The sequence below is a fragment of the Clupea harengus genome, chromosome 13 (genome assembly GCF_900700415.2).
Source record: "Clupea harengus chromosome 13, Ch_v2.0.2, whole genome shotgun sequence".
Lineage (NCBI taxonomy): Eukaryota > Metazoa > Chordata > Actinopteri > Clupeiformes > Clupeidae > Clupea > Clupea harengus.
The window spans coordinates 13,426,698-13,441,608 of NC_045164.1; the positions used below are offsets into that span (position 1 = coordinate 13,426,698).

Genomic DNA, 14,911 nt, shown 5'->3' on the forward strand with positions numbered 1-14,911 from the left:
GAGAAGCCCTAGAGACCTAATATATTAATCCACATTATATAGACATATATCAGCATGTAAACACATTCAATATATACACATCAAACACAAACACTGTAACAGTAAGGGTTACTACTAACTAACTAATACTTACTACTAGTACTATTGAATGTATAGTGTGGTATCTTTGGACAGTATAATTGAGAAAAAAGAACACCAGCTTGGGATAAACTTTGGCTGACCTTTCATGATGGATATGCTGGGATGGGACTCAGATTGTACACCTGTTGCATGAGTGTTTGGAATAACAGGAAACGGCTGAATAGAAAAAATGCTGGACTACATCCCATTTTACACTCACTCACTCACTCTCTCTCCTCTCCATCTCCATCTCCAGGCTTCTCCACCCCCCTGCCTTTTAAAGCTCTTTCGCTGTTTTTATTGCACCAATGACACAACGCACTTTGCGCTACAGCAGAAATCCACTTGGTTGGGAGGTAATGCTCTCTCTTCCTCCATATCTGCCCCCCAAATCTCTCCCTCTTAGCCTCATGTAAATCCCACACATGATGTTGAGTGCAGCATATGCTTAGACTTACACCTCCGGATCTTTGGCTCTTTCTGTGTGCTATCCATTTAACTGCTCAGAAACAGGTCATATCCAATGTCTGAATGAATTATAGTGTGTCTGTTTGCCCCAAGCAGTTTTAACATGTGCGTGTGCGCACACACACACACACACAGAGAGGGAGAGAGAGACAGAGAAAGATAGAAAGAAAGAAAGTGAGAAAAAAGATGTCCGACAAGCACTTTTCCACTCCTTCACTAATAGGAGTGTTCTTGTTTTTATGTTTAGCATTGGTGACCCTTAGGAGATTGCAGGAGACCTCTGTGTTTCCTGATGTCACCTTCCATGATTTATGAGGTGCTCTCTAACCAAGGGTGAATTATGTTGGTCTGGCTACCACAAATCTTTCAGCACACTTCCACACATAAGCACAGAAGTTTGGCCTGAACATTAAGGTGAGTGAGCGTACCAGAGGCTGCCATTTTCCATTACTATGTACCAAATGTTCTCATGGGTTCGTCCATAAAAATAATTCTGTTTATGTGATTTAAATATTAAATGGAGTGCACAAGAAACAAGAGCTTTAAAACAAAATGGGCAAAGTCATCAGTGGTTGCTTCTATTTCCAATCATACTCGTCAGCTTGTGCAGACTCCATGTTACATGATGTCTTGTGTCTCTGCCCTGATCCTCCCATCTATGTATGAACAGCACACCAAGGACCTTCGTCTAAAATAGTCCAGGTTTTTAAGAAATTCTTCTATGTTACCAAAGCGAACCCTAATAGCTGCTTCAGCTCAGTCAGCTAAGTAAAGATGTAGCAAAGCTAAACCCAGTAGTTGAGAAAAGATGAAGAGTAAAGCATTTCCATTCATCCATTCACCTACCCACGGACTGGATAATGACATTAAAAGATTTAGTAATACAGCATTTGAATTACTTGTTATTTTCCAATCATCATTTTAATTTGTTCATCTAGCAGACTCTGACGTACTATATTTTCTATTTCTTTGCAGATTCACTTCTCCCACTGTGCAAGCCCAGTGAAAACTAGCCTGGGGGAAATAAGAAGGTGGAACAAATCTTTCAAAATCATCCTATGAAGGAATTCTGTCCTGGTCTCCACTTCTTGCCTGGTCACACCTGTCCACCCTCATCTCATGAATCAGCAAGAAAATTCCTTGAACATTAGCCACGATAACTACCTTACATTCATTCATTCAGAGACAGTTCCGTATCTAGTCCCTTCTCTCCTTGTCACACCCACATAAACTTGACCTGATCATGAACTTCATGGCATCCAATAAAGTTTATGTGTCAGTGCATTCTCCTCTGGCTCAGTCATGCCTCTCGAGTCTCTCAAGAGGATATGGCATCATTCTGGGAGGTTACAGTCTTAATAACACCGTACGAATATTACTAAGCAGCTCCAAGCATCACGTAGAGGGCCTGTAGCGTTTCTCTGTAAAGATACACTGCCACTTTCCCCCTATTGGCAGAGTTGAATACAATAGGTCATTTTTTTTTTTACAGGAAATTACTTACATAAACCACTGACAAATTGTGATAGTGAGCACACAATCAGTCACTACCTCGTGAATTAGAAAAGCAGTATCTTCTCATGAAATTATTTCAAATTGCATATTAAAAAAACATATGTTCAAGATTACCTACTCTTGTGAAACGGTTGATATTAGAAAGAAATTGAGAATGTCAGAGTTCCATCTTCCACTCTAGAGTCCTTTTGAAGCAGAAATGGTTCCACAGTACTAAGACGGGCTGAGATGGAAGTGGCTATAAAACTGGTACATAATACATTTGAAGGGATTTTGAAGGAGAAACTGAAAGGGTTTTTCTATGGTGAAAGAACTTGTTAACCGGTTCTACCAAATCTAAGGGCCAAACATTGAAGCACTATGATGTAACTTCATTTATTGAGTATCATTTATAGAATTCAGAACTTGGAAAACATTCATCAGACTTTGTTGCCTGAGCTATTTTCATTGAAACTCATGACATTCCAAAATCAATGAATGTGTTCTATTACCCAATAAACACATTCCTTAGAGACAGTGTAAAACAAGCCCTCAAACCGCCACAAAGAAGACACGGTTAACTCTCTGCAGACAAGACCACATCACTTTCTGCTGTTTATCTATTTCGTGGAGGGGATTTCTGTGCTGTCAGCCATTGCTGGGAGACAGAGGCTTATAATCAAAACAGTGATTACAGTTTAAACTCTTCCCCCCCGGTCTCCTTCAGCCTACCAGCTCTGCCAGGTGCCTGAGCCAACTCTGCCATAGGCTGTCATTAAATCCAGTGGAAGGTGGAAAAAAAACAAAAACACATTTGCGTGGTTACATCTTGTGCTCAAGCCCTTTGATGTCTCAGCTCCTGGAACCTGTGGTTTACCTGTGCCTCGCTCACCTGCGTCAATGCTGACATCACTTCGCTGCTACTGTCAGGGGAGAGGGTCAAAGGTGAGCCAGGTTCAAACCACAGCACTTTCTCGAGGCAGTGCCACCTAGTGACCACAAAGAGCCACTGCACTCACAAATAAAACTTCTAACCAAATGAGTTCCAAGTGTTTTATTATTATTATTATTATTATATATTTCAGAAGTATTAACCATATTAACAGCTCCTCTGAAAATTGAGGATTCACAGAGATGCACGACATTTAATACTGTAATGTCCCAACTTGATTGCTATAAAATGCCCCTATAAAAGGGATATAAACAGAGACCAAAATGACATTTTCCACCTTCTGAAAAAACAACATCAATGCATCACTGAACCTTAATCCTAATCAGTGAATGCAGCATTAGATGACCTACTGATGAACAAGGCTGACTAGCCACCCATTAAAGGAAACACCTATAGCAACTAGCTGCTAAAACTAGAGACAGTGAAATTGCCGTTTTGTTTTAGCTGACACTCAATTGACACCTTTTAAACACCTGTTGCACAAGACCCTTCATGAACACTAAATGCTGAATGTTATAAATGTATGACCTTGTAAAAAAAGGCACAACAATAAAAAAAAATCAGCTCCCAAGGAGCTACTGAACCAACGTAAAGTCATCGGGAGAAAAGAAAATAATGGCAGGAAGCAGAATCACAGGAAAGACCTGATTGGAACAGAAAAAGAAAAACATTTTGGAATTTCCCCAGGAATAGTTTGGTCCTGGGCTATGCACTATGCACTTCCCTTTGTGAAGAGCAAAAGGCTCCGAGTCATTCTGTGAATAGACTGCTTGAGAAGTTCATGCCCTGAGATGGCATGTTTCGTTTGGAATGACACTGAGCAAAGAATAAATAAAAAAAAAATAACCTGTCAGGTTTATCACATCACACGATGAAACTAAATCCTTCTTTAGACCTCCTGTTTCTTGTTGTGAAGAGGCTGCCACTCACCCACAGCAACCGTGATTGCTTTAGTCTCAGAATGCACCTCGCCAAGCACAACCCTGGAATTTCCCTTCCAGGCCTTTGCGGGAATGTGACGCCTTGCTGGCATTTAGCGTGGAGGCTTCTGAAACTGCTCCTGTGTGCTTGTGTGGAGGCTGCAGGCAGTGCTGGTGAGGCTGGGGGCTGGGGTCCGGGGTGTGGGGTGTGAGTTGTGGGGTCTGTGGTGTGGGGTGTGGGGTGTGGGGTCTGGGGTCGGGGTCCGGGGTGTGGGGTGTGGGGTCGGGGGTGTGGGGTGTGGGGTGTGGGGTCTGGGGTGTGGGGTGTAGGGTGTGGGGTAGACGGGGAGCACCAGGGGCGAGCTCAGGTCAGCGCTGCGCACGTCAGTCCCACGACCTGAGCTTCACCTCTCCCCCTCTTGCTTTGGTCTCCGGATTGGTCATTCGTTCAGTTTGTGCTTTGGTTTCACTTCCTCGTCCTCCAGTAGGCGCACCTGTTCAAACACACAAAACAACCGCAACACTTCATTCAGACGCGTGAGGCCTGGATCACCATGTGTGGCTCGTATCTCCTCACAAAACACTCTGCTACTGGACTCCAACCAGATGCAGGAACACAGCCACACGCAACAGACAGCGATGCTACAGACTGGCTGGTTAACCATCACGCTGTGGTGAGGATGAGCTAGCGGGCGGACGTTAGCGCACCTTTGTCTCCACGATGCGTTGGTAAGTGGGGTTGCTCAGCTCCTCCAGCGTCTCGGCCATGGGTTTGTTGAGTGTCTCTGGCAGGAGGAGGCACAGGCAGCTGGCGGAGAGGCCACTCAGGCAGAACACCATGAAGGGCATGGACACATGCAGCACTCTCTGAAAGACACCAGCCACTAGAAGTGAGGGGGGAATAATCACTGGCCACAACCGTCACTGGGCATCACATGACAAAGGCTTTCTTCCTTTCCTCCCTAAACACCTGCTTTTTTGAATGACCTCCGCCATCAAGGAGGTTATGTCTTCACCCGTGTCCGCTTGCTTGTTTGTTAGTTGGTTGGTTTGTTAGCAGGGTTACGCAAAAATGACTTGCTTGGTTTTGATCAAACTTGGTGGACGAGTGTTGCAAGGGCCAAGGACCTTCTGCTTTTTGGAGCGGATCTGACTCATGGGGCGCCTGCATTAGCTTTGCTAATGTTGCGAGATACCTCCACCAAGGGCAAATGCCGTGCTCTACTGAGTGCCAGTCTAGTTGCCCCCTGATCACATGTCGGCTACTTTTGGCTACTCATGGCTGGTTCAACATAAGTCTGTAGTTAAGTTATCAAAATCATACAATTTAATTACATTCAATCAGAAATATATATGCTATATTTTAACTATGAAAGGGTAAAAGTAGAGAAAATATGCTAGATATTTGATTTTTGAGATAGTGCCCCGAGTTTTGAGGGAATTACCTGTGTGTGAAAACTTGCCCCTCTCTCCCCTATATGCGATTCCAACGCCATTTGTGTGGGTGTGGTATGGGTATGACATTCATGTATGTATTTGTGTCTAATGTGTCTAAGGTGTGTCTAATGTGTGCGTATTTCTGGACTCAACCTCCCATTGTAATTGAACATTTGTCACCCAGTGCTCATTAGTACTGGTGTCATCATCACTCTTGAGAACTTGCATTGGATCCATGCACATGTACTCACCAGCGAAGGCACGAAGGGTGCCAGAATCCCCCCGACCCTGCAGGACATGGAGCACACTCCCAGCCCAGCATTCCTGTGCAAAGGAGAGGTCTACATCAGCAGAAACACACCAGCCAGAAATGGCAACCCATGTGCTGCTCGGAGAGCAGTTGTTCATAGCATTAGCATTAGCCTGTACCTGATAACAGTGGGGTAGAGCTCTGATGTGTACACATACACAATGTTGAAGGCTGCACTGACCATCAGCTTGCCCAGCAAGGCTAAAGTGGTAGCATTAAACCAGGATTCTGTGGGGAGAGCACAGCTTAAGCTGAAAGACTGTAGGCCTATAGCAGTTCACTCAATAATATTTCATAGTTAAGGTACTTCACTAGGGATGCACCAGTATCGGTATCGGTGCCGATACTTCGTTAAAATACTCGTACTCGTTTTTGAATTGCCTATACCAAGCACCAATACCACTCATCAGTATTTCACTGCATCAAACTGGCCGGGCTATGCTGACACAAAATGTGATTTATTGTCCTACCTGACCTACCACTCTCTGCCAGAGTAGTAAGTAGCTTATTTGCCGTCTTGTGTTGCATTTGCTTGATGTTTGACTGTGTTAGGAAAGTTTGTCATAGTGTCAAAGTATTTCAGTATACAGGTTTCGCTAAATTTAGCTGCTAGCATCTCGTTAGCGATTAGCAATTCCGTTGTGCTGCCTTAACGGCGATTTGGGCTCATTTTAAGATAAATGACGACGACAGGAGTAAGGCACAGTGTAAGATCTGCACTGCTACGGTGTCGAGGGGCGGAAAGGAAAGTACTTTGTTTAACACAAGCAATTTGATTAAACATCTGAAGACGCACCATAGTGCTAAGTACACAGAGTTCACTGATGCTAGTGGCGCAAGACCGAAGCAACCAATCTTAACTGACGTCTTGCAAAAGAAAAAAACGCGCACGCACACACAGAGAGAGAGAGGTAGAGAGAAAGACTTATACCCCGTTTACACGATGGGAAAACGCATATATTTCCATGCGTTTTGGCCTTTCATTTACACGAAAACGGAGGTTTTATCACGGAAAACGATAATTTCTAAAAACTCCGGCCAAAGTGGAGATTTCTGAAAACTCCGTTTTTGTGTTTGCGTGTGAACTAGTTCAAACGGAGTTTTAGGTTCTCAAACGTCACAGTATGCGACTAAAAATGCATCACATCATGTGAGCGTCCTATTGTTTACAGTTAGTTTGCTTACTGATCATGGATGCTGTCGGTAGGAAAACTGTATGATCAGGGAAAGTGTATTAAAACCGGATGTCGTCACTTTAAGCCGGTCTCTGGTTGGATAAAGCTTTTCAGCAGAAATGGACAAGGACCTTTGATTTATTCTGTAGAAACCATGCCGATGCCTGACTTTTAATGTTGTGTGACGTTGTTGAAGTTCAAGTTCAACATTAATAGTGATTGAATTACCCTTGTGTCGTGTAATTGCTAGCGGTAAATAAACGTTAATAACTTGAATGACTGATTAAGGATATATGTTACACATCACAAACACATGTAATCGATGGGTTTTGGGGGAAATGAGGTAATTGGTTAGCTTAAATTGCAGTATCTTAGGCGAGCTAATTGACCTGGCTAGCTATAGCGGAATTAACAGTGCTAGCTTTGTGTTTGGTCATATAGCTTCGTAAAAGTTCGGTTAACAAGTCACTTGTGTGTTTAGTTGTATGACTTCGTAAAAGTTCGGTTAACAAGTCAATTGAGCATTAAGCCACCTGACTATAATGGGTCTATTCATATTAGCATGCTGACGTTATACTTATTAGCAGCGAGGCTAGCTAGCTACTATGTGTTCCAATGGATTGTTGGTCTAAGCGTTAACTTCAGTTAAGTCCTACAACAATACTCAGCAACATTCGTGTACCACATGAACAACTAACCGAGTCAATGTAGACATAGGTTAACAAGTCACTTGTGTGTTTAGTTGTATGACTTCGTAAAAGTTCGGTTAACAAGTCAATTGAGCATTAAGCCACCTGACTATAATGGGTCTATTCATATCAGCATGCTAACGTTAGACTTATTAGCAGCGAGGCTAGCTAGCTACTATGTGTTCCAATGGATTGTTGGTCTAAGCGTTAGCTTCAGTTAAGACCTACGTGTACCACATGAACAACTAAACGAGTCAATGTAGACATATAAAAAGTTGTGTAGATAGCTTTATTCACATAAGCCGTATAACTTCACAAAAATAATAATAATTTAAAGAAAACCGATCGTTTGCATGCCAGGCGATCAACACAACTTCTCAACTCAAAAGTAAAGGTCCTTGTCCATTTCTGCTGAAAAGCTTTATCCAACCAGAGACCGGCTTAAAGTGACGACATCCGGTTTTAATACACTTTCCCTGATCATACAGTTTTCCTACCGACAGATGCTGTTAAGGTAGTGCTCATTTATACGTTAATGCAAACGCCTGTTTGTATTTACAAACACAACTGCTTTTCTATATGGAGGAGCAGAGGCGAAGAACTGCACGGAGGTCAGCAGTCTTTCTACTGCTTTCACTCCCAAGACGTAGGCTACATTGCCTGCCAACGTCGCCACCGACGGTTTTGGATCCGACCAGGGCGAACTGCTGTCTGGTGGGAAGACTTCGAGAAAGAAGTCGTCCTCCCGGACGAATGGCATAAGAACTTCCGAATGTCGCGCTCATCACTACTGTCTCTTTCGGAGTTACTGCATCCCTCCATAGAAGGGCGTATTTATGCGGGCTCATGTAAACAGAAACTTTTTTGAAAACGTGTGTTGTGTGTATGACGTTATTTTTGAAAACGGAGGGGCAGAAATATTCGTTTCTGTAAATACCCGGCTATGTGTAAATGTGGTCTAAGTGCCACATAGGTTAAGTGATTGTTTGTGTACTTGAGCAGGAGATTCTTCTGATCCTTTTGTAACTGAAATGTGCTCTTGTGCTAATCCAGTAATAGTTCTGTTCACTTTTTGTTAAGCAGACTGTGTTGTTAACTATGCAGCAAATTGAATTGCCTTTATCTGGTTATATTTGCATTTTGTCTAATGTGATGATATTGTCTGTTTGAAGGCTTTTTTTGTGTGTTAAAACCAGAAAGCTCTGTTTATTTTTGGCTTGGGATAGCCTTCTGTTAATTTTGTACTATAGGCTTGACATAATCTGCAGAGGATAAAATAAAATCTGCCTCCAAATTAATTGCACTTTCATGAAGACCAAATCTAAGAAGTATCGGTATCGGTACTCGGTATCGGCAAACTACACAAATAAAAATACTCGTACTCGTATCGGTTTGTAAAAAAGTGGTATCGGTGCATCCCTATACTTCACATATATATTTACTCGTTATGGCAGTGTGAGTCATGTTTTCTTAGAAAAAGAAAATCTAACTTACCTGATTTTGCTGGAATGAACATTGTTAATAAACAAGACAATCCCGCACAGGCTAGAAAGCTTGCCATTGTTTTTTTCCTCCCAGCCCTAATCATGGAAAACAAAATCAAAATACAGCTTTCAAAACAATAATCTGAGGAAAAATCCCCCCAAAACTAAACTGTAACATTAATGTACGGCTAAATGTTTTTAAATCACAATGGTAAACAAATGATTTTCATAGCAAAAGTGAAATTCACTATGTAACTACAGTTGCCAACTGAACTGTTCTTGACAAGGACGTGAGATGGGCAGTGTATAATCACACAAGTGCAGAAAGAGATGTTGCAGATGTTGTAGTATGTCTACATACCACTGTTTGTTGATAAAATATATGCACATGGGGTATGCCGGCAGCTCCACTAGACCATACATGGCCACGTTGAAGTAGCGGTTTCCTGAATCCTCACTTGCATTCAACGTCAGCCCATAATACACCAGGCTGCATGCGTACCTGGGAATAACAGAACACAAAAGGTGCGTGCCTGTGGTTAGGCCTCTGTCTTCCATGCCAGTAATCTAGCACTCGCTTTCTCTCTGAACCTTAGAGAATTGTGAAGAACTTTAGTCAATATAATAATAATTGTATAATTATTGTCAGATTTTATATTCAATATCAATTCTAAATCAAGTACAGCAAGACGGCTGTCAATGTCACTACCAGTCAAGTGTTAACAAACCTGAAACAGGCAAATCTAATGTCTCCAAGCGGTTCCTTGAGCAATAGTGTCCATTACTCACCACACATACATGAGCGATAGTGTCCATACTCACCACACATACATGAGCGATAGTGTCCATACTCACCACACATAGATGAGCGATAGTGTCCATACTCACCACACATACATGAGCGATAGTGTCCATACTCACCACACATACATGAGCGATAGTGTCCATACTCACCACACATACATGAGCGATAGTGTCCATACTCACCACACATACATGAGCGATAGTGTCCATACTCACCACACATACATGAGCGATAGTGTCCATACTCACCACACATACATGAGCGATAGTGTCCATACTCACCACACATACATGAGCACCAAGGTCCTCCAGCGCAGCACTGGGTGGGTGATGAGGTGGGACAGGCCGGTGCTGGAGCCATTGGGGCGGTCCAGACCAGGGGGGCGCCGGAGCTTCAGTATGGGTCTTCCGTTACCGTTCCTCTGGGCCAGGTCCTGTAGAACCTCCTCCGCCTGCTGCGTCCTCCCGCGGGAGTACAGCCAGCGAGGCGACTCTGGAAGAGTCCTGGAGGAGAGACGATAGACAGCTGGGTTTCACTCTCCCAGTAATGGCCAGGCAAATCATCTCTAAAAGAAACTACTTACAGTGTCTCCAACATTAGCCCATGCAATACAAGCATACTTTGAAAAGATCAACTGAAATTATTCTTTTTTTTATTTTTTTTAACAAAGATCTTCACAGCCCACTGTATTTCCAGAGCAGGTGACTGAACGTACACGCATAGCAGGAAGAGGAGAACACCAGGAGAATTAGCAGCGGTGGCCAGACTACGCCATGGCCTGATGTAGTAGCCAGAGACGGCAAACAAGGCAATTCCCACAGCAAAGGTCATGTTGGTCAAGGTTCCTAAAAAAAAGAAGAGCAAAACCAAAAAAAAAAAAGATTGATGCTAATCCATAATCTCATAATAAGGTACAGCTACACTGGAAGACTGCAGTGGACCATACATAAATTAATACTGTCAATAGACGTAAATAAAATACTACTGAATGCAGTGATTACTAATGACTCAATATTCTCCTCTTCCTAAACAACACAGTTTGAAACACTGACATTTCTGAGCAACACCTCCAAATGAGGCGGTCCTGTGAGCATTACCTGTCATGGCCCAGTAGGACTTGCCCACATACTCCTGGGTCAGAACAAAACAAACCAGTGCCATCCCTCCATTCATGAGGCCCACCAGCAGACGTGACAGGGCAAACACCTCATAGCTGGGGGCCAGGGCACTGACATAGCCAAACAGCACCTCAAAGAACAAGGCTGAGGAGACAGAGAGCACATGGAGACAGGGAATGAGACTCATTCTATTAGAATCAGGCATTTAAACACATTTTGCTTGGGGACACAGATCCCAAAAATGATGCAACTGACTTCAGCTACTGATCGTTTGTTTTCAGATATGGGATTACTTCCCCAGTGTGAATTTTTTTTATTCCTCTAGCAGAAGATTGAACCAAAGCAACTTTCAGTACTCATACATTAAATCAGTATATACTACTAATGATAAAATGTTTATGGGGCTGACACTAAGTGGAGCTGAAAGCTGGAATTCTTGTTATAATAATAGTGTTTATTTTTGCTGATTTGGTAATCTCTCTCATAACCGTATCATCCAGAGATTTGTATTACTAAAGTGTGGCACACTTCTACACCGCCTACATGCCAAATTCCACTGCCGACATGTTTCTACCTACTTTGGGTTTCGTTTCCCCATTTGACCTGTTTCTGAGTGGATGGGTGTGCTTTCTCTTTACCTGACAAAAAGACAGGTTTCCTTCCAATCCTGTCTGAAAGAGGTCCAAAAAACACATTGCCAATCAGCACCCCCGCAAAAAACAGAGAACCGGCTAGGCTGACTTTATAGGCTTGATGTTGAATCAGGTGCCACTGGAAAAGAATACATCTGAATCAGTCTTGTGCATAATCAAACAACAATTGGTCAATCAGGCTATGCATAAATATCAAATTACCCAAAAACATAAGGACAGGAGAATGAACATTTTAGATTTGTGGTCACCACCTGCATGCTCCAAAACCTCCTGCCAGTTACTGCCAGCAAGCTCCAATCTTTGCACAGCGATACCTCCGGTGTGTGTACAGTATGTATCCATTTTATTGTGCAGCAGTAAAAGGCTATTGAATGAGCGGATTTCACTTGTAGCCAGCGATCATATCTGCTCTAGTATTACTTATGGCTGCATGATTATGGCAAAAATCATAATCATTTGAGATGGCGATTATTTAACACGATTACTAATTCAGGGTTTCCCCTAGGATGTTTTTCAGCAGCGTGGTTGTGCACGAGGACATGAGCCTGTGACGCCAGACCCTAAGTGATTTAGACTTTTTTACTTTATTAGTGGTAGTAATATATGGACCTATATTTTGTCTTCTTTACTTATTAGAAATAGTAAATAGACGAACACGTACAGACAGTTATTTAAAATCATCTTTAGTTAATTTGTGTACTGAGTTTTTTCATATTCAGTCGAAAAGATAAGTACTGTAGGCCAACGATGATGAAGGCCTACACTGATTAATGGTGCACTGCCACCATAAAAAAAGTATTTATTTCAGGACTGCTTCATGAGGTAAATAAACCTGGCAGCATTTCATACTTAACCCGATGATCGATGGCAGATCAGTTCAGATGCTAACGCTACGTGTGGGATTAACCTTTTAGGCTAGGCTGTAAACTGGTATGCTACTTTAACTGACAAAAAGTTAAGCGTGTCTTGAACAGGGCTAAGAAAGTGGATAGCTCTTTCCTGTACAAGCACTGTCTTTCGTCAGATTTGGACACTGAAGTGTGCATGAGTACCGTTTAAATTCAACATTAATATTCCAACTACATCACCAGTCTTCTCCCTTAATTAACTTCTGTCTGGCCTTTGTTTTTTACCCCATAGATTAGGCCTGTAGCATTCAACTATAATATATTTAGCTTGCTATCGAATGTTTCGTCATTTCTATTTAATCGTGTGAAAAATCGCGCAAAAAGGACCAGCTAGCTGAAGTCTTTGATGATGTACAGGACACTTGTGGATTGAGTTTAGTACGTAGACCATTTACCGGGGATAAATTGCTGCAATGTTAATTTTTCCCTCCTTATTCCTTGACATCCAATGCCAATGATATCAACAAGGCATCTGGAGAACAGGTACATGTGAAAGATCATGACTGCAACGATCACGCTGCAATGACCTACTACTCATATGGTTATGAGGCATGTTGTTTTCATTGTGGCGAATACCTCCGTGATGTTGAGGAAGATAATGACTTCTATCCACTGCGCACCCACTGCCAAGAGGACCTAATTCGGCCTGGTGAGGCTTATCACGGTACACGGGACCATTTTTTCACTAATATTGGACTCAATAGTTTTCAATGAAAAATTATATATTGTTTCTGTCACAAATAAAATGCATACATGTAGGCGTACAGTACACACATACCCTAGCCTAGCAGCTAACTACATACAAACCTACAAGCCCACTTCAAATATATAATGAAAAAAAGTATCATGCCGTTTGAAAAATGTTCGGACGCAAATCTAAAACTCTCATTCTTATGGCCTCACTTCTTTACAAAACTCTCAGCATAATTCAAAAAGCAACACGTTTTCCACACTTCACCTTAAAGTTCTTGGATGAAAGTAAAGTACCATACCTCTGTAACAATAGAACTGATGTCTTCAGTGAATGTTACTTGGCTGCTTAGTTCTTCACCATCCAGATCCTCCAGTCTCTCCGTACTGAACTTCGGCACTGCTCCTATCAAGACTATCAGCATGGACTGACATGCCATATAAATCTGCAGGATTACAAAATTTGCATCACGTCTGGTTTGCACCACATAAAGTCAAATAATACAGACCTTCAGTGTCGCCGGCGAGCGACTCACGACAGAGTTTAGTTACCAATACTGAATGAATTGACAACAGACTTGCTAAGCAAGTAACGTAACTAGCAAGTTGTCCACGTCTCACAATTATTGGGTCTCTGTTTGAAAAATAACATAGCTGCATAGAAAATTATAGAAAATCTTCCGAGGTTGACGTTACCGAATGATATGACGTTGCAGATTAAAGATACCTACCATTACACCAAATTCAAAACATTGAGCACATAACGCTGAATGCAGAGAAGGATACAGTTAGGCTGACGTTTCGTTGTTTTAAGAACGGCTAAGTTAGCCACCTAGCTAGCTAGCGAACTAATTCAGTAATACATTGCTGTATAACTCAGGTAACAAGCTACCGATATCTCACCTGTAACAACGTTAGCACTGTCACTGTACGTTTCTGATATTTGCCGAACTCCCCAACAACTTGGAATGCCTCCTCTAAATCCATTACAGGATGCGCGCTCAGAACAATGTGGCATCACACTGACGTGGGAGGGTGCTACGAGGATTGCTTGGCTGGTAAGCAAGACCAGAGATTTTGTTATGGTGGGCTGGTGTGTCAAGATCAGCAGCCAGCAGAGTTTCGTCAGAGACAGTGTAAAGTTCCGTGAGCAGCCATGGTATAATTAGCTGGCTCAACTTCCGGCCACATTTACACAACAATTTTTACCAAAATAAATGTCATCAGTCAGGTTTAGTATTTAAGAAACGGCAGCCATATTAGTTGCATAACCATGATAACAAAAACAAACAAACAAACAAAAAACACAAATGGACAAAAAGGACTAACTAATTTCACAAACCTATAAGGGAACATTGATAAAATAAACAGCATTGTATTTAAATTGCATTATGTTTAGTAGGCAGACATTATGATACACACCATACTCTAATAAAACAAAGGATTGTGTTTGTGTCTCAATAAAAGTAGGGTGGAATATGATCAGAACATCCTAAATATTAATAAAATGTGTGTTTAGCAGTGATAAATCTCATAATTGACTACACCACAATATCTTAAAAATTGTTGATCATAAGACCGCAATTGCATTGTGCTCAAAGGGAGGACATTGTGGCACAGCCACAGTGGTGGAATATGTTCAGAACATCCTAAATATTAAGAGAAATGTATGTTAGTCATGAATCCCG

At 42.1% G+C, this 14,911-nt stretch overlaps 1 protein-coding gene across 1 annotated transcript; it reads right to left on the reverse strand.

The window, feature by feature from the left end:
• Positions 1–4,255: 4,255 nt before the first annotated feature.
• slc22a15 (solute carrier family 22 member 15) lies at positions 4,256–14,545 on the reverse strand. The gene is made up of 12 exons (XM_012834228.3): positions 14,127–14,545; positions 13,526–13,669; positions 11,611–11,743; positions 10,952–11,116; positions 10,570–10,699; positions 10,136–10,357; positions 9,411–9,551; positions 9,060–9,145; positions 5,821–5,929; positions 5,643–5,715; positions 4,663–4,821; positions 4,256–4,448 (listed from the first exon to the last, which is right to left on the reverse strand). Exons 1-12 carry the CDS (start codon positions 14,208–14,210, stop codon positions 4,395–4,397), a joined length of 1,500 nt encoding a protein of 499 aa, XP_012689682.1. The 5' UTR covers positions 14,211–14,545; the 3' UTR covers positions 4,256–4,394.
• Between the last annotated feature and the right edge of the window lie 366 nt (positions 14,546–14,911).